At 53.0% G+C, this 18,151-nt stretch overlaps 1 protein-coding gene across 2 annotated transcripts in view; it reads left to right on the top strand.

The window, feature by feature from the left end:
* Positions 1 to 18,151, top strand: part of PYROXD2 (pyridine nucleotide-disulphide oxidoreductase domain 2) — a 31,957-nt gene that overhangs the window by 3,682 nt on the left and 10,124 nt on the right. For both annotated transcript variants that reach the window (XM_032312572.1, XM_032312571.1), the window contains exons 2-10: positions 2,445 to 2,464; positions 4,753 to 4,846; positions 4,930 to 5,003; positions 10,338 to 10,493; positions 12,711 to 12,864; positions 14,620 to 14,681; positions 14,778 to 14,875; positions 16,894 to 17,035; positions 17,446 to 17,580. In XM_032312572.1, the coding sequence (XP_032168463.1) occupies positions 2,445 to 2,464; positions 4,753 to 4,846; positions 4,930 to 5,003; positions 10,338 to 10,493; positions 12,711 to 12,864; positions 14,620 to 14,681; positions 14,778 to 14,875; positions 16,894 to 17,035; positions 17,446 to 17,580 (935 nt within the window). The remainder of the gene's footprint in view (positions 1 to 2,444; positions 2,465 to 4,752; positions 4,847 to 4,929; positions 5,004 to 10,337; positions 10,494 to 12,710; positions 12,865 to 14,619; positions 14,682 to 14,777; positions 14,876 to 16,893; positions 17,036 to 17,445; positions 17,581 to 18,151) is intronic.

Below are 18,151 nucleotides of genomic sequence, written 5' to 3'. Positions count from 1 at the left end.
CTGGCCCACACATCTGTGAGCCTCAGGTGTGAGTTCTTCCTTGACATTGTTTCTGCCATTGCTAAGCATTCAGGGCAGCCTGGTTTAATTAAGGGAATTTGGGGATCAAGTGAGGAACAGAGTGGCATCTTCGGAGAGAAGGGTTAGCTCTGCTCCCTGAGGTCACACCAGTATCCAGGGGCCTTAAAGATGAGCCCTGATTAGTCCCTTGACTAAATATGCCCAAGAATGACCCAAGGAGCTTATTAAAATGCAGTTCCTGGACCCTGTCCCTCGTGATTAGGATTCAGGGAAAGTCAGCACATCCAGCCAGAATTTGGAGCAGGTTGGGTGCAGGGGGCTGCAGGCCACACTTGAGGACCCACGTGCCTGGCTGTCCGTGGATCCCTGGAGTCAGGCTGGAGATAGTCAGAGCCTGCAGCTTCAGACCCCCTCAGGAGGAAAGGACAGATCACCAGAAGCCCAAGGAGGGCTCAGGCAGGACTAGGGATGGGGTGGTGGAGGGCCAAGGGTCCTGGGCTGCTGGAATCTTGACCTTTGTCATTTAAGGTCTGTTTGTGCCTTTGTGGGCTCATGTGGGATGATGGAACTAGACCCAGTTGCCTGGAAGCCTTCATTTCCCAAGATTTATGATCAGCATATTTAAGAGACGAATAGCTACCATTTATCGCGGGGCTGCTGAGGGTCAGGTGCTCTGCATATATTACTGGTTATTCTTGCCCCAACACTGCAAGAAGCCTGAAGCTCGTGGCCCATTAGAAAGACTCTGAGGGCCACGTCTTATAAATAGGAACCAGCTTGAGCCCGGGATGGTCGGCCTTTAATTTGATATATGTATTTGAGAGCAGGGCTTTCCAAACCCACGAGTCCATCCAGCAAAGCTTCTAAACCAGAGCCCTGGGTGTGGTGCATAAACAATGAGTCTTGGAGCACTGAAAAAATAAAAATCAAATTTAAAAAAAGAAAAAAACACTTTTCAAAAATACATAAAAATAGCATATTAACCATTCCCTTTTAAAGGAAATATAATCAAATAGATCATCACCTGCTTATCACGTGGTGAGTTAATATGAGTTCGTGAAACTTTTGTTTCTGTGGATACATGTGTATGTGGGGTGGGGGCCAGGTCGCGGAGTAAGACACGCTCTCCCTGTGGTTTGTGCTCAAAGAGGATTGAACGACTAATTCGGAGATTCCTTCAATGGAAGAGAAGTTGGCTCAATGACCTCTAAAATTCTGGGTGTCTCCATGTGGAAAATGTAAAACAAAGTCAGCTCAGCCGTGAAGAAATCCATCATGTGGGTCATCGCTGCCTCCTATTTATGGATGTTTGTCAAATTAATGGCTGAAAGTTTGATTTGAGTGAGCGCCGGGTTCAGGCTGGTGCTCCGAGAACATAGTCTTCTGCTGACATCTTTGAAGACTCAGAGTGACCTTCTGTCACCAAGGAGAAACGCGTGCCGCGTGTTGCAGATGAGACCCATCCCCATTACCTGAAAACAACCCAGGCCTGCTGTCCGCCCCTCAAGGGCTTTCCCATAAGCAGCTACATTTATCCTGAGAGTGAGGCAAGAGACACTCCCAGCCCCTGGCCGTGCTAGACCACCTGCATCAGAATGACCCCTCGGGCTTGTGAGAAATCCATCCCCTGTCCCTGCCCAGCAGACTCTGGGGAAGGGTTTTGAATTCTCGTTCCCACAAGTTCTCGGATGTCCTGAAGCTTCTCAGAGCAGGAGAGGCACTAGTGTGCAACCTGAACCCTCAAGTCAAGTTCAGGGGTCCCAACCCAGGGGCAGCCCTCCTAAGATTTTGGAAAAGAAACACATAGAAGACATATAAATTTGCCTAGTCAGCCGGCACTCCTTTAGCACATGCTGAAGCCGTATGTGTTTAATGACTTCCTTTGAACTGTTCTTATTCGGGGAACATTGGTGACTGACAAAGACAAAGCCATGTGCCTGAAGCCCTCTGGGGCACTAGAGCGGAGCACACTTGGGCAGAAGCAGCTGTGTTTGCTGGCAGCCGTCCGCACACCCAGCATGGCCCCTAGACGGGGAATCTGTCCCAGCGAGGGGGTCCAGCCCCAGCGTAGCAGCCAAGGAAACTGTGACGCACTCTCCACCCATCACCTGCTTGTTCCCAAGTGACGGAAGTCCAGCAATGCGAGGCTTCATGAGATAGCTTTTGTCCGATGACTGTCCCTCACTCCAGCCTAGAGCCACAGGCCAGGCCAGCTTTTTTTCAAGCTAGGGCAAGAGCCACAGACCAGGTGACTTATGGCATCAAACAAGATGCCGTTAACACATCCAGGTACAGGAGGTAGAACTCCCTGCTACCTCCGCAGAATCGTCACAAGCATGGGGACAGGGGTGGGTGACCCCAAGGAGCGTGTCTATCTGCCCACTGACCACTGTTGCTTCCTCCTCCCCCTTGTCTCATTGCAGGACACAACGGGCTTGTGGCTGTGAGTACCCACCCCCCGCGCCCGGCTTCCCTAGCCCCTGCACACGTGGCTGCTAGCCAGACGCAAGGAAGCTGGCACCGAGAAAGCCTGCAGGGTGCTGGCCGGGGAGAGGAGCCCAGCCAGCTTGTCTCCTCTCCCTGGCCCCCACAAGTGGCTTTCAAATGGGTATCCACAGTAGTTAAGGAGGCTAGCAGGGGCTCCCTTTCCTTTTCTTAATGTATGTGCATTTCCCCCATGACTTTGGGAGAGTCAGGGGGCTTTCAGAAACAAGACGATGACAGGGTGGGAAAGTATATAACTGGCAGAACCAGGGAGACAGGTTAGAGCCCTGGATGCTGGGGCCAGGTGGGGCTCTCTGACTACAGATTATGGGCAGCCCCCGTGCTCCCCAGCTGGGTCAAGGCTGAAGTGCCCAGCAGCTACATGGCCCCAAGTGCATCCCAGAGAAAGCAAGGAAGCCAGCCTAGCAGAGGAGGCAGGGCCCTGCTCCCAACACCAATGGCTCCTCCAACCAAAGCTGAGCCAGGCCAGGCAGGGGTAGCCTAAGGCTGTGCTTCTCAAATTCTGGTCCCAGCACCCCTCTGAGGCCGCTGTGTGTGCCAGAGGATATTCACAAGACAAACTTGGAGCATCTCCCTGAAGCAACGGCTGCTCCAGGATATCGATACAGGGGAACTCAGCATGTTGGGGAGGGCGGGCTACGAGATCGGTGATCAATCTGAACACTTCCCCTGACATACTAGTTTTACGTGAACGTTTTACAGGGAGCATTATGTAACTCAACCGATCAGTAATTTAAAAACATGGATTCTATGCTAATAGAAACACAGGTTCGTCCTCCAGCTCTGCCACTTTCTATCTGTGAAGGTCAAGGCAAGTCGTTCAGGCTCTCTGAGCCACGGTAGGATGGGGAAAAAAAAAAAAAAAAAAAAAAAAAAACCAGCCTATCTCAGAGTTGCTGTGAAGCGATCAGAGGACATGCTTCAAGGACCTGCTATCCAAGGTCTCCCAGATGGGGACTCAGCCCAGGGGAGGCTGGTATCTGTGCCTCCAGCCCAAGACCCAGGGCCCCCCAAGCACAGCCCTGCAGTTCATGGAGTCAGGGGGTGACTGGCTGTGGGGGCTTGGAGGTAGGGGGGGCGTGGGGCAGCTCAGGAAGAAGGGGTTGGATGAACCTGTTCTAGGATTTGACCTCTGGTTGGATGACTAGGGGGACAGTGTGAGGATGCAGGGTCTGCTCTAGATTGGAAAGTGGAAACACCCCCGTGACTGGGCATCTCGATGAATCTTACCTATCAGGGAGGGGGGCCTATAGGAGGAGAGGGTGCCTGGTAAGGAAGTAGCAGCCACTGATTCTGGCTGAAAGAGGTGTAAGGTATTTTGTGGGTGACTAAGAGCCCTTGTGTGTACTCAGATAGAATCATGAAGTGGTCTTGCTCTGCCTGATCTTCAGTGGTCTCAGAACCTGCTTGTCCGAGGTGCCATCATTCTGGGAGGCTGTTCGTGGCTAATGTGAGAACAACATGGCCTACCTTTGAGGGCCAGGCTATGTCCCAATACCAGGGCGGCTCTGCTTTCTTCCTCACTGGGATGGGTCAGGAGTATAGGTCCTCGGTCCAGACCCTCTGGGTTCAATTCCCAACACCTCTCCTCAGGAGCTCCATGAGCCTGAGGCAAGCTGTTAACCTCTTGGGCCTCCATTTCTTTATCTGTGAGATGGGGAGAACCATAGTGCCCACCTCTAGGGTTGTGAGCTGGATTAAACAGTGTCTGGCAGTGAACTTTTATTAATTCACTTTTTAAAGATTTTGTTTATTTGACAGAGAGAATGAGCACCAGCAGGGGGAGCAGGAGGCAGAGGGAGAGGGAGAAGCAGGCGCCCAGTGTGGGCCTGGATCCCAGGCCCCTGTGGTCATGACTGAAGGCAGATGCTTAACCAACTGAGCCACCCAGGCACTCCTGCCTCTCCGTGCTTGTGAGGAGGCATGAGGCTTGCCCCAACCTGGGGGAGCTGGGCAGCCTGGGCAGGGCTGGGCATGGTGCAGTAGGACTTCACAGAACCAGGCCATGCAGGAGGGAAGGTCACCGCTGGGACATGGAGGGGCAGGAATAGTCACGTCATGTCTCCCAAGACATCTGGGCAAGTGGGAATTCATGGAGGAAGCAAGGGAATGGCATTCCCAGAGGCAGGAACATGAGCCTAGGGCCAGCAGGCCAGCCTTATAGCGGGACCCCTGAGCCAGCAAGTTGGTCCCCGGGATGAAAGGAGGGCCCTGTGTGCCCTTCAGGCGGCGTACCTGCAGAGACTGGGGGTAGACACAGCGGTCTTCGAGAGACGTCCTGTGATCGGGGGTGCAGCTGTCACAGAGGAGATCATCCCAGGTGAGCCCTGAAAGGTGATGTGGGGGTGGCAGACGGAACCGCTGGTGACCGCTGGTGACTGTCTTCACTGGATTCTGTTTCAGGGTTTAAATTCTCTCGAGCATCCTACCTTCTCAGCCTGCTGAGGCCGCAGATTTACACTGACCTGGAGCTGAAGGTACAGCCCCCCAGGGCCCAAAGATGGGGGGGGCAGCTCCAGCTTCCCAACCTGGGTGAAGCCTCCCTATTTTGTGCCCACATGGTTCCCTGTACCTGGGGTGTCTCTTCCATCGGAGGGTCTGTCTGCCCCACATGCTCTCCTCAGTGCGGGCCCACAGATGGGCTTTGTCTAGCCCACCCAGGGTCTTACAAATGGGAAATTTCACAGGAAAAAATGGATGTCTTTTGAAGAACGAGACTTTGTGTCTTGCATGGGACTGGGGTTCCAGCTCTGCCGGGCCCCATCACTGCCTGGCGTCTCACCTGGCCCTCGCGGATGACCTGCCTGAACCCTTGGGCCTCCGACAAAAGCGCGATCTCTGCCCTCGTTAAACTTTATGTCCTGTTACCACCGTGGGCAGCTTGAGCCCAAAGCTGGCCCCCAGGGACTTTCACCTCCTCTGACTCCCGGGCTGCTCTGAGGGAGTCCTGAGAATGCTCAGTGCCCCTTGCTGACTTCTAGTCAGCTTAACCTCGGTCCACAGGCTGGCCCAGCTCGGCCCTGTCCTTTCAGATTCCTGCCACCCCTGCTGCCTCTTTCGGAAGCTGGGCGACCACATCCCTGGGGCCCTCTTAGCCTCTCTCCGCTGGGTGTCTCTGTCACCTCCACTCGGGAAAAAGGGTCCTGTGTGTCATCCGTGTGAGAAGCTGTGAGCATGTGAGCACCAACTTTGCTCTAAACTGAAAGTTTGAAGTTAATAAGACATTCAGCCACCGTTGCCTCCTGGGAGAGAGATTGAGAGAGAGCGCGTGAGCGAGCCGCTCGCCAGGCAGGACAGGACGAAGTCCAGCCAAGGCCCGGGACAGGGTCTCGGTCTTCAGCCCATGTCAGACCACAGCTGAAGACAGCTTGCAAACACACCAGTTAGACACAGTGGCAGACGTGGCTGCGGGTGGGGACTGTGGGTACACCCTCTTTTTTGAAAAATCTAACTTACAAAAACTCAGGATCACAGAATAGAAATTTTTACGTGCATATTCTCTTTATAAAAATAAGTTACTCACTTGAGGGGCGCCTGGGTGGCTCAGTTGGTTAAGCGTCTGCCTTCAGCTTAGGTCATGATCCCAGGGTCCTGGGATCGAGCCCCGTGTCGGGCTCTCTGCTCAGTGGGGAGTCTGCTTCTTCCTCTTCCTCTGCCCCTGCACGTGTGTTCTCTCTCTCTCTCTCGCTCACTGTCTCTCTCCCTCAAATACATAAACAAAATCTTAAAAAAAAAAAAAAGTTACTCCTTTGAAAATGGCTTCTTCCATAGGGTTTCTTTAACTAGGAACCCCCCTACCACCACCAAAATGAGTATATGCTTTGACCTGCTGCCTTGGGCGGCATTAATAGGAGCATGGTGCTCAAATCAAGGGAGAAAACAGTCCTACTTCATAGTACACAGAACTAACTCCATGTGGAGTACAGAGCACCTTCTCTAATAGGACACTGGCAGGCTGGACAGCATTTCTAGGAGGGCAGCTAAACTCTGGGAATGTTCTGTTTCCAAACAACAGTAAAGAACAGTTATTTCAGCAGTGTACAACTCAGGCTACAAGCTCTAAGGCTCTAGCTACTGGTCTTCACCTATGAGGCAGGAATGTTAGTGTCCCATTCTATGACAAGGGAACTAAGGTTCTGGGATGTTAGGTTCACACGCTAGGAAACGACAGAGAACTTGAACCAGGGCTGGCTGCCTCCCGCTGCCTGTTCTTGGGCTCCCACGTTCCAGCACAGGCAGCCTAGAGCCATCCTGCTCAGCCCCACGCCTTCCAGCACATTGCAGTTTGCAGGGGACAAGGTCACAGACGGGAGCTTCCCGTGCAGCCCAGCCTGAGCTCACAGACTCTGAGACCTAATTGACCGACTTGAATCCCTCCCTGATGGTTTTATTAGCTGCCACATGGTGCCTCGTCTTCCTCGTCAGCAAGATGAGGATGGTAAGGCTATTGTGGCGGTTAATAGGTTTGTCTGGGGCATGCTGTGTACCCCAAAATTGCCAGCTAGCATTATGACTCCCGTGTCACATTTGAGAGCCTGAGGTTCCAGAAAGACAAGACAGCATCCCTGGGGCCTCTCCCCAGTTAGACCAAGTCCTCACCTGAAGTGTGAGTCTTGGCTTTGGTGCCAATGCCTCTCTTGCCACCCTTGAGCCAGAGGATGGTTTCCCCTACCCACATGGGGCCTCCATGGGGCCTGTCTTCTGGGTCTCGGTTTCCATTGCTGTCACCGAGAGCATCAGATTCGATCACCTCCTGGTTCTGTCCACTAGATAACGGGTTTGCTTTAAAAATGGCCCCACATTAAGTAGTGGACTCCAGGCTGGGAGGGTGGACTTCTGCCCTGGTGGGGTCTTTCCTCGCATGTCAGCAAGCAGCCACCTTGTCCAGTTCTTCCTGGGCCAGCCTGGACCTCATTTAAGTGGCAACCCCTTGTCCTCCCTTCCCTTCGCTAATAATCTTCTGGGTCTCAGCCAGGTTGCTGTGCTCCTGCTTTACTCCCAGAAACCTAAGTCAGGGCTCTCCAACTTTCAGGTCTATCAGTACAGCCTGGGAAATTGATGGGACCCTGACCCGAGAGCTAATTCTGCAGGACTGTGGAGGGGCTGGAGACCACAGCTTTGGGATCTCTCTGGTCCCTCGTATATACCTTGCCCCTTCCTAGCAATTTCCACCCAGCTGAGAACGCTCCTGGGGGAATCAGAAGAAGGGTTCTGTTGTTATAAGAGGAAAACTATATGATCTAAGCAAATCTAATGGGGATTTAACATCTCTCTTCTTATTCTGACATCACATAGCTAAAACCATCAAGAATGACAAAGGTCAGGGTACATGGGTGGCTCAGTCGGTTAAAGCCTTTGCCTTTGGCTCAGGTCATGATCCCAGGACCCTGGGATTGAGCCCCACATCGGGCTCTCTGCTCAGCAGGGAGCCTGCTTCCCTTCCTCTCTCTCTGCCTACTTGTGATCTCTCTCTGTCAAATAAATAAATAAAATCTTAAAAAAAATAATGACAAAGGTCCAATTTATGAGAAAGTCCTGGAATCAGATGAAAAAATTACTCCTATTCAATTAGTTATACTGGAAGCCAATCTTGGGTCCCTTATTTGGGGTGGGCTATTGATTCGTTCATTCAGTAAATGCTTCTGAGGCTCTGCCTTGCGTCCCTCGCTGGGAGAAGCCCTTGGGGATACCATGGTGAGGGAGGGAGCAAGGCTTCTGCCCTTAGTAAGAGGACTTCGGGTAGAGCAAGTAGTACCCGAAGAAAGGAAAACAAGACAATATCATAGTGAGGGACCAGAGGTCCAGCCTGGATTGCCTGACCAAGACAGATTTCCTGAGGAGGTGACATTTAAGCTGACACGCAAACGCTAAGGAGTTACCGGCCTTGTGGTCACCTGAGCAGAGGGTGTTCCAGTCAGAGGGAGGTAGAGATGGACAGGCCCATGGTGGAAGAAAGCAGACAAGGGACGGGGCGGCAGATGGTGTGAGAGAGGGGCCGGGACCAGCTGAGATAGGGCTCTGTAGGCTGCGAGGGAGGGACTGCAATTTATCCTGAGCGCCACGGACAGAGGAAAAAGAGAGATGGGATTTGTAATGTTGCGAAAGGTCAGTCCACCTGTTGGGTGCTGTGGAATGTGGTGGAAGCAGCTGTGGTCTCAAGGAGACCGGCAAGGCAGCAGCTGCAGGGGTCTACAGGATGGTGGCTTGGGCTGAGGGGCGGTGGAGGCGGAGAGAAGCACGCGACTTCCGGAGAGACTGGGCCAGTGAGACATGGTGATGGATGGTCTGAAGAGGAAGGAAACGGAGACACTAAGGATGCTTCCTGGGTGAGAAGGAGTTTGCTGAGTCGAGAGAGCGAAACCAAGCTGGAACTTCCTCCAGCTTAGATCAGAGACATTTCCCCAAAGTGGAGTGAGGACCCTGGAGAACCCTGGAGGTCTCCCAGCCCAAACCCCTACCAACGTTTGGATTCACCTCCACAGTGTGCTCCATCTGTGGCGATCCCGCCATCTGGAATATCTCTGGCTTGGGTAAACGTCAGTTGTAATTGTTGTAGAGGGCTTTTGGTTTCTTTGTATTTTCTAGAATTTCTCCTCACAGCTCTTGTTTCTGCTTCTGGACAGGTCCCCTGTCTGAAACATGGCATTCATTTATTCAATCAACAGAATACATGTTCATTGCAGTACCTCAGGGGCTGGGGATAGGGCCCTGAGCAAAGGGACTATGCCCCTGAGCCCACAGAGCTTACAGTCTACAGGGGGCAGGGGCGGGGTGGGGGAGACATGGGGAAACTAAGTATGCGGTTAGCCAGGTAGCAGTGAGTGTTTCGGAGACAAAGCAGGCTGAAGGGACCGGAAGTGAGGGGTGTGAAAGGGAGGTGTTGCCTGTCGGGTGATAGCAGTCCCTGGGAGAGGGAGCTGGCCACATGTCTGGGAAAGAAGTCTCTAGATGCCAGATTCACCAGGTTAAACATGTTCAAGACGTACAGCTTTCAGTATGCTGATCATCCCTCAATAGAGTGGTTTCAGAAAAAAGGTGTCTCTGGTGGGAAGAGTAAGTCTTATTTGTGGGGATAGCACAGGTCCCTTTTGTATTATCTATACTCCATCAAAAAAGTAGCTGTGCTCTTGGAAAGTTCTGTTTGCCAGTCAAATATTTGTAAATCAAATCATATTTTAAATACTTCGAGGGAACTTCCCTTTAAAGTGACCCTGGAGTAAATGAGTCTGCAAAGTAAATAAAATTTTTGGATGTGAATAATTTATCTACCTTATAAGTATGGATTTTCACATAACCATTACTTTCTTGTGTCTTTCTACATTTTAATTATTTATTTCTGAAGTGGGGGTAGTTATAGACCAGTGCTGAGAGACAAAGCTTTGGAGTCACAGAGATGTGGTTGTGAAATCCAGACCCACCTCCCAAGGTGACCTTGGCCAACTTCCTCCTCTGCTCTGAGCCTCTGTTGTTGTATTTGTGCAATGAGGACCATTAACTTCATTGTCATTGTGAGGTGATCGTTGTAAACCCCAGGACAGTCACTGGCACAGGGTAGCATGGTGTGCTACGATGTGGCATGGCGGGGTTCGGTGTGGCGTGGTATGGTGTGGTGTGGTGGGGTATGATGTGGCCTGCCAAAGGATGCTTGGGCGAGAGCGCTTTTGTATACTTGCATTAAAAAATAAGAAGCAGCAACACCTGCCTTGGGGAACCGTACTCAGGTACCCAAAAGGCTGCAAACAATCAGCGAAGGGTCAAGGGCAGAGGACACAGACCCCTTCAACTGTTGCTATGCTGTGTGTGTTCTGCAGAAACACGGGCTGAAGGTTCATCTTCGAGACCCCTACTCCTTCACCCCAGTGCTGGAAGAGGGCTTGGGGAACAAGGTGCCCAGGTCCCTTCTTTTGGGCATGGACATGGCGGAAAACCAGAAGCAGATTGCCCAGTTCTCACGAAAAGATGCCCAGGTAGGGAAAGGGACCAGCGACGGATCTCCTCCTCCCTCGCCAGCCTGTAGGTGGCTCTTGAAAGGAATTGGGCCTGGTTGGAGTCATCCTAGAGCATGTTGTCCAAAGACCATGAGGGCTTGGCAGGCCATCTCTCCTGCCCTCGGAGGGCTCCAGTCTGTGGCAGCCTCCGATCTCAGATTTTTCAAAGAGGAGGGGATGGAGAACACGGATTACGACCAGTGGGCACTGGGGACACCTGGGTGGCTCAGTGGGTTAACGATCTTCCTTCATCTCAGGTCATGATCCCAGGGTCCTGAGCAGGGAGCCTGCTTCTCCCTCTACCCCGCCCCCACATCCACTCATGCTCACTTTCTATCAATTAAATAAAATCTTTAAAAAAGAAAAAAAAAGACCAGTGGACACTGGACAACCTCAAACCTGTGTGTGTTCAGTATGAGGCCACTGTTCAGGTGGTCTCTGCCAGCTGAATTTCAAAAGGGAATCCGCTGGTATGTACTTATACTGCATGTGCTTTCCATCTCGCTTGCCTTTGGAAGGAACTGCAGGTGCTTATCAGTGTTAAAGCCCATGAAAGCCAAAAAGAAGGATGAAGGGAGGATAGGAGACAATTAAGGATGGAATGAACTGGATCAGGTATTTAGGACAAGAGAGTTATAATAAATATTCATTGGATTTGGCATCACTGCCCTGGCAGCCCAAGGCAAGAAATTGTCCAGGATGGCACGCAGGTCTGCTGGAAGGCAGACATACGTCTGAAGGAGAATGCACACTTTCTTCCTGGGAGTGCATCATAAGGAACTTGTTGGGTAGCTTCACGTATGCGAACCATGGAATAATGTTATGGGCCTGGTGTGCCTGGTTTTGCATTTGGATTCTTTGAAGGAACAGATATTAGTACCAAGCCTAGGTATGACCTGACGGCATAGCATGAATTCCTGTCTCACTGAGGACTTTTCCAGAAGAAGACCTAGATTAACACAATCCACCCGTGTTGCTTTTTGTACTCTGGTATTGGGTAAAACCAAGAGAACCACTGATACTCAGTATTTCTCCTAAGCCCGTGATGATCCAAATCACCTGGGGGGGCCTGCTTTCTTAAAGTGCTTCTTTTCTGTGCAGTGGGTCAGGGACCAGAGCCTCCAGCTCCTCCTCCAAACCCTGACCATCTCAGCTGCCCTAGAGAGGAGCACAGGACGAGGCTATGTCGCTGGGCCTAGAGGACAGTGGCTGTGGCCTGGCATGCTAGTGACCACAGGAGGAGGAGGCAGGGGCCACCTCCCATTGTGGAAAGTAAGGAAATATTTCTGGCTTTGTCTTCTCGCATTGTCTCATTGAAGGCGTGCTGTAGAGAAGGCTATTTAAGATCATTTGTACCAACACTTCTCAAACGTACTTCAGTGCAGAGCTTTTCTTTCTGCAACCTAATTAAAATTCCATGGATGTATTCATGAGTGTAGAGGAATGAAAAATTGAAAGCTGGGGTCTGAGGATCAAGGTAGGGCCCCCAGGGCACAGGCATCCATCCCTGCTCCTGTCGCCCACCCAATGAAGGAACGGGGTGTGTCCTAACCACACTATTGAAATGGATTCGGAAGGAAGGAAGAAAGGAGCAAGGAAGGAAGAAGGGAGGGAGAGAAGGAGAAAAAGAAGGAACAAAGAAGGAAGGAAGGAGGAGAAAAGAAATGGATTCTGTTATTGGGGTTTGTGGGTGAAGCGGTGTAGGCTTCTATTTCTGCATATGTCAAGAGAACAGAGGAGATTTGCAGACCAGGAAAGAACAGCATCGTGCTGCTATACAGGGGGAGAGATCTTACTCTCACCAGCAATATAAGGAAAGACAGGACAGAGAGAAGAAACCCTGCAGCGGTTTTCTGGTTTATCATGGAGCCCACAGGCTAGGACACTCGCCAGTTTTCTGTGGCTGACAGCTGGTCTCAGCCAGCACAACCCCTTGTCCCTCCCAGCACCCTGGTGGCTCGTGTGCTCGGGATGTCTCTGGCCTCCCCCAGTGCTGACATCAGCTCGCAGGCCTGGAACTGGGAGTAATTTACCACGGCCCAACTGAGCCCAGGCTGGGCATGAGGCCTGAGGAGCCACGGAGGCTCAGCTAGGAGCCGCAGGCCACGTGGGGGTGGGATGGAGGCCGGAGCGTGGGGGCAGTGTCCCTGTGGGATGCTAAGCGAGGGGGCCTTGACTCAGAGCTCTCTGTTCCAGGCCTTTCCCAAATATGAGGCGTTCATGAATCGCATGGCATTAGCCATTGAACCTCTGCTGGACGCAGCCCCCGTGGACACGGAGGCCTTCCACAGGGGTTCCCTGCTGCAAAGGCTCCAGGCGCTCTCCGCGCTCAAGCCCCTGCTGCAGGCAGGTAAGTCCAAGGTGCAGGCATCAGCTCTAATGAGTGACCTTTGGGGAGTTGGGCCCATTTTCTGGATGATTGGACATGAGCTTGAACCTTTAGGCGCCTGCCCACTACCAGCAGTGGATAGGGGCTGCCCGGAGCACTGTGCCAAGCGGGTACTAGCCTCGCTGCCCGAGATAGAAAGCCTGAGACGGAGGCTGGTGTGCACATAGTTCATCTGGAAGGGGACCCCAAGGGGAAGGGCGGGTGCGGAAGGAGGAAGAGTCCATCACGGGGGGTGCTGCTGTTGCTGTGGTCACCACCGCAGGCGACGGGTGCTAGCTCTTAGGGAGACCACCCACGTAGCCTCACGAGGGGCACCTCAAGACCATTCCCAAGAGAAAAGGGGACACATTGGTCCAACAGGTTCACGCCCCCACTGGTCCCAGATTGCTCCACGGGGCTTAACTCCCACCTGGAGCATTAACTTCTGCCAAGTGGGTTCTCCTGTGTGTCCAGTCATGATGCCAGAGACCCCCCCTCGGGACGAGATGAAGAGACGCATCCTATAGATCTGAGGTGAGATGCTGTCGGGTTTGACGGTGTGAGGCTGACTTAAAGCCTGCATGGAGCTTGTAACCACAGTCTTGGCTAGAATGAGAGACAGGGGCCAAGGGAGTTTGAAGGGATGTCCCCATACACGAAGGATGCTAGATTTGGTCTCAGCAAGAAGAAATTCTGTGATGAACTAGTGATGTCTGCCACAGGTATGAGAAGGGACGTTTCACTAAACATGCTGCTATTTTCTACCATTCCTCCACCATATGAAGGCCAGGTTAGCTCCTGCATTCTGGAAAAGCCCTGAATGAGTTAGCTCATACAAAATTGCTATGTAGCAGTTACAAAACTCAAGTAGCACATAAAAATAAACATCTATTTCTCACGTGTCCATGCAGTCTGGTCTGGACTGGTCTCACATGTGGGTTTATGACTGGGGCACATCAGTCAACCTACCTGTACTCCAGGGGCTTCCCACCCTCTTCCTGGAAACAGTCAGTTGGGCCAGGCCTGGCTGTCTGACATCAATGGCAGAAGCATAGAGGTCAAGGGTGCAGGAGCAGGCCAGTTTCAAGCATCTGTTTGCATCCGGTTTGCAAACATCCCATTGGCCCAAGTAAATCACGTGGGTGAGCCCAGAGTCAAGGAGCAGGGCAGATCAGCCCAGCTGCAGTTGGAGGCGCTGTGGAGCTGCAAGAAAAAGTGTGTGGATATGGGAAGGATCCGAGCCAGTAGAATCTATCACGAAATATAAAAGTCGACATTGCCTTTCAGAAGACCTGTCCAAAGAGCCTTATGTGGTGAAATTTATTAAGCAAGTTCTAGTGCCAGACACTAAGCCAGGCACTGGGGCTGAAATTGCTAGAGATCACAATCTGTGCCCTGGGGGCCTTACTGTCCAGTTAGTCCCTGAGCTGGTGTGAATCAGCTTCTGAGCAGTGGACGCGCCAAGCTGGCAACCTCCCTGGGGCGGGCCTTAAAGAGTTCAAAGTAAGAGACTAAGGTACAAGTTAACACTTTGCAAAAATAATTCCAAGCACTAAAATGTATTCATGCCCGTGAACTTGCAAACACTGTACATATGTCATTTACTCCTTACAGTAGCCCTTGGGGATATGAAATATCACTCCCATTTTGCAGAGAAAGAAATAGGAACAGAGATATTGTAGATGGGAAGGACTCCTTGCCTGTCTCGATTTCTGTTTTACGGGTCTTCTCTTTTAGGTCGCGTGCTGGGAGCCCAGCTGCCCCAGTATTACCAGGTCCTCACAGCTCCAATTACAAAGGTAAGGGGCTCCCCAGCCTCGGGCTGGACCTCACAGGGAGGGAGACGCTCCCCCTGAGGCCCCTCTGCCCTTCTCCTTGACATTTTGCTGTCCCAGGTGCTGGATCAGTGGTTTGAGTCCGAGCCCCTAAAAGCCACTCTGGCCACAGATGCTGTGATCGGAGCCATGACAAGTCCCCACACTCCGGGGAGCGGGTGAGTGCGGGACGGGGGCCATGGGCTGCAGCGGGCGCAAAGCGACTCTCCCAACAAGGGTGCTAACAGCTGTTGCTCCACCAGCGAACCAGGCACGAAACCAAGTGCTCATCGAACCCTCAAAGCAACACCTGGGAGCCATGGTTCAGGGAAGGGACAGGTCTTGCCCCAGGTCACACAGCTGGTGGTGGCAGAGCTGATTTGCAGCTGGCCCTCCAGAATCTTCCTTCGTAGCCACTTCTCTCTCCTGCTGCAGCGGGAAAAGCCTCTCTCCCACTGTGGGAGCCCAACATGAACAGCTCTTTCCCCCCCTCCTCTTCCTCCTTCTTTTTCTCTCTCCCTTCTACCCCGTCTCCTCTCTCTCTCTCTCCTCTTTCTATCCCTTCTCCTCCCACAAAGTTCCACTGCCCTTCTGTCCCCCACAGATCCTTTCCCTGGGTTCCAGAACACGCACACCAGACACCTTCATCAGGGTGGGGTGCTGCCCTTCCCTTTTTTGTGGGGGGGGGTGTTGAGCCAAGAGGGGGCAGCAAGACCCAGTGAAGCCTGTACCTATGGTGTGACTTAAGGAGCCCCTCTCAGGAGCAGGAGAGGAGGGAGTGTGCGCAAGCGTGTGTTAGGATAGAGGATGCTGCCAAGTGTTGGGCCATTTCCAGGACATCAGAAGATGCAGCTAGAAGCTGTCAACGTGGCTTTTCTCTCAAAGGACAAGAACCACCCTTGGAAGTGGTTTTTCAGCACACACTAAGCCAGGTCCAAATTCCCCAGGGCCATGGAAAAGGGGGTTGGCAACGGCGGCCCCACCTTGGCCAACTCTATGATCCACCCGCCAATTTGGATCTTCTACTGGGGCCTCCTGGCCTCTTTTCTGTGGCTCTCCTGGAGGCAAAGCTACTGCCCAGTGTGTGAAATGTGTTTTTAAGTAATTTGTTTCCTCATTAACCCCTCCAGTGAATACTGATGGAGCCCTTACCTGTGCCAGGCGCAGGGCCAGGGCGTGGAGGGCACTGAGATCCTCATAGGAGGGGTAGACACAGGGTGAGTGACGAGAGTGGAGTTCTGTGAGGGCTGGGCAGGGGGTGGAGCAGGGAAGCCATGCTGTCCAGGGTCAGGGAAGGCTTCCGTGAGGAAGAGATATTTAATCTGAGACTCTCAGGACAGACACGAGGGAGGAAGGGGCTTCAAGGTGGCCAGATCAGTCCGTGCAAGCGCTGGGGGCTGAGCCGGGACCATGTGGCTGTTTGCTTTGGCAGAACTGCAGACTGCAAGGGACAGGTATGGGGAGGGAGGAAGCTGGAGCCAGAGACTGGCCATGCCACCGAGGGCAACGCCGAGTCGGCGAAGGCATCCCCGGAGAGAAGTGACAGGACTCGGCTGGGTTTTGTGATGGGGCTCCAGGTCAGCAGGGAGGAAAGAGTGGGAGAATGTGGTCCAACCAGGAGGACATCACTGTGGGAGCTGAAGGAAGGGAGGAGAGACCTGGGCCAGGGAGGAGGCCTCAGGGGGCGGGAACAGGAACATTCTCTGGGAGGCAGATTGATGGTGCCTGACTGCATGGAGGGAGTGAGGCACAGGTGCAAGTCACGACTGGCGCCCAGCTTCCTGTGGGAAACGGAAGCTGCCATCACAGGATGGGGAGAATGAAGGAAAAACAGGTTGGGGAATGGGGAAAGAGATGGGTTGCGGCTGCCTGTGGGGGAAAAAAAAAAAAAAAAACCCACTCCGGGGAGATATCTGGGGTAGCCGGCGCTCAGGAGGGAGTTAGGGCTGCGGGTGTGGGATCACCGCCGTGTGGCTGGGGCTATGGCTCTGCCTGTAGACGCATTTGCCTGGGGAGAGGATGTAGGGCGTGAGGCAACAGGCCTTACAGGAGCCAAGAGCCCATTTTAGGCTGATGAGAAAGGCAGCATGGCGGGAGGGAGAGGCTAAAGGTACCAGAAGGAAAGGACTGTTTGCACCGAGAGCTCTGGAGAGTTAAACTGCACCTCCAACCACTGACCCCAGTGGTCTGTCCTCAGGTATGTGCTGTTACATCACGTGATGGGGGGCCTGGAGGGCGTGCAGGGGGCCTGGGGCTATGTCCAGGGTGGCATGGGTGCCCTCTCGGAAGCCATCATGAGCTCAGCCACGGCACACGGAGCAAGCGTCTTCACTGAAAAGGTGAATCCCCGCCCACCCCTTATCCTGATGATCTATAGGGATCCCAGCATAGAACAAAATCCTAAATTCGGAAGGTTGCTCATTTTACCCATGCACAAAGTGGGGCTTTGGAATCAAGGGGCTGAGTTTATGCAGCCTGTTCTTGGCTGAGCAGCTGTCAATCAGGTCCCAGTTCTTCTGACCACCTCCCTTTGAATGCCCCGGAACCCCTAACGCCCATTAGAGCTGAGCCTCTGCGTTGGTGTGGGTGGACTGAGGTTTCCGCGCTTTGCCGCAGAGCCCCGCAGGGTGGGTTCAGGTGGGGAAGCTGGGAGCATCCGGAGCAGCACGGACAATGGAAATCCCCCCAAGATCCAACCTGTATCTTCCTTCCTGGGGGGATTCTGGGGCCTCGCTCTGGTGGGTTCTAGACAGTGGCGAAAGTGCTGGTAAGCAATGAAGGGCGCGCCCAAGGAGTCGTGCTGCAGGATGGCTCGGAGGTGAGGAGCCGAGTGGTGCTGTCCAACGCTTCCCCGCAGGCCACCTTCCTGAAGCTGACACCGCAGGTGAGCCCTGGGGGCTGGAGGCAAGACGACTGCGTGGGGTGTTGGTCAAGGGCTCCAGGACCTCATGAGGCTGGGATTGCAAGCACCAGGTGTCTCTGCGCTGGGGGAAGCCAGTCCTTCTCCCCCTGACCCAACAGTCAGGTAGCAAACAGGGAAGAAGCCTCAGATGTGGGGAGAAAGGTCCAGGCGGAGGAGATGACCTAGGCATGCAGCTAGCAATTAGCAGAACCAGATTTAGAACCCAGGTCTGACTTTTAATCCGGAGTTATCCTACTCCCCTGACTTACCGCTCTCACGAACTCTGATTCCTTCTGTGTCGGTTGTCTGGGCCTATCAGTGCTGCATGAAACCATAGCACAGCTTCTGGATGTTTAGTAAGAAGTCCTGCCTTGGCACGCAGAATGCAAGAATTCAGTTGAACTTGGCTGAGTTCGGCTGATCTGGGCTTGCTCTTGCAAATTCCATCAGCTGTGGGTCAGCTGGTAGGGCCTGCTCGTCTTGGCTGGCCTCACTCCTGTGCTCAGGTTGGCTGCCTGGCACTAGCCCAAGACAATTTCTGCTGGAATAACCA

Source organism: Mustela erminea, chromosome 14, assembly GCF_009829155.1.
Source record: "Mustela erminea isolate mMusErm1 chromosome 14, mMusErm1.Pri, whole genome shotgun sequence".
NCBI classification, from domain to species: Eukaryota; Metazoa; Chordata; class Mammalia; order Carnivora; family Mustelidae; genus Mustela; species Mustela erminea.
This window is presented reverse-complemented; position numbering and strand designations above follow the sequence as displayed.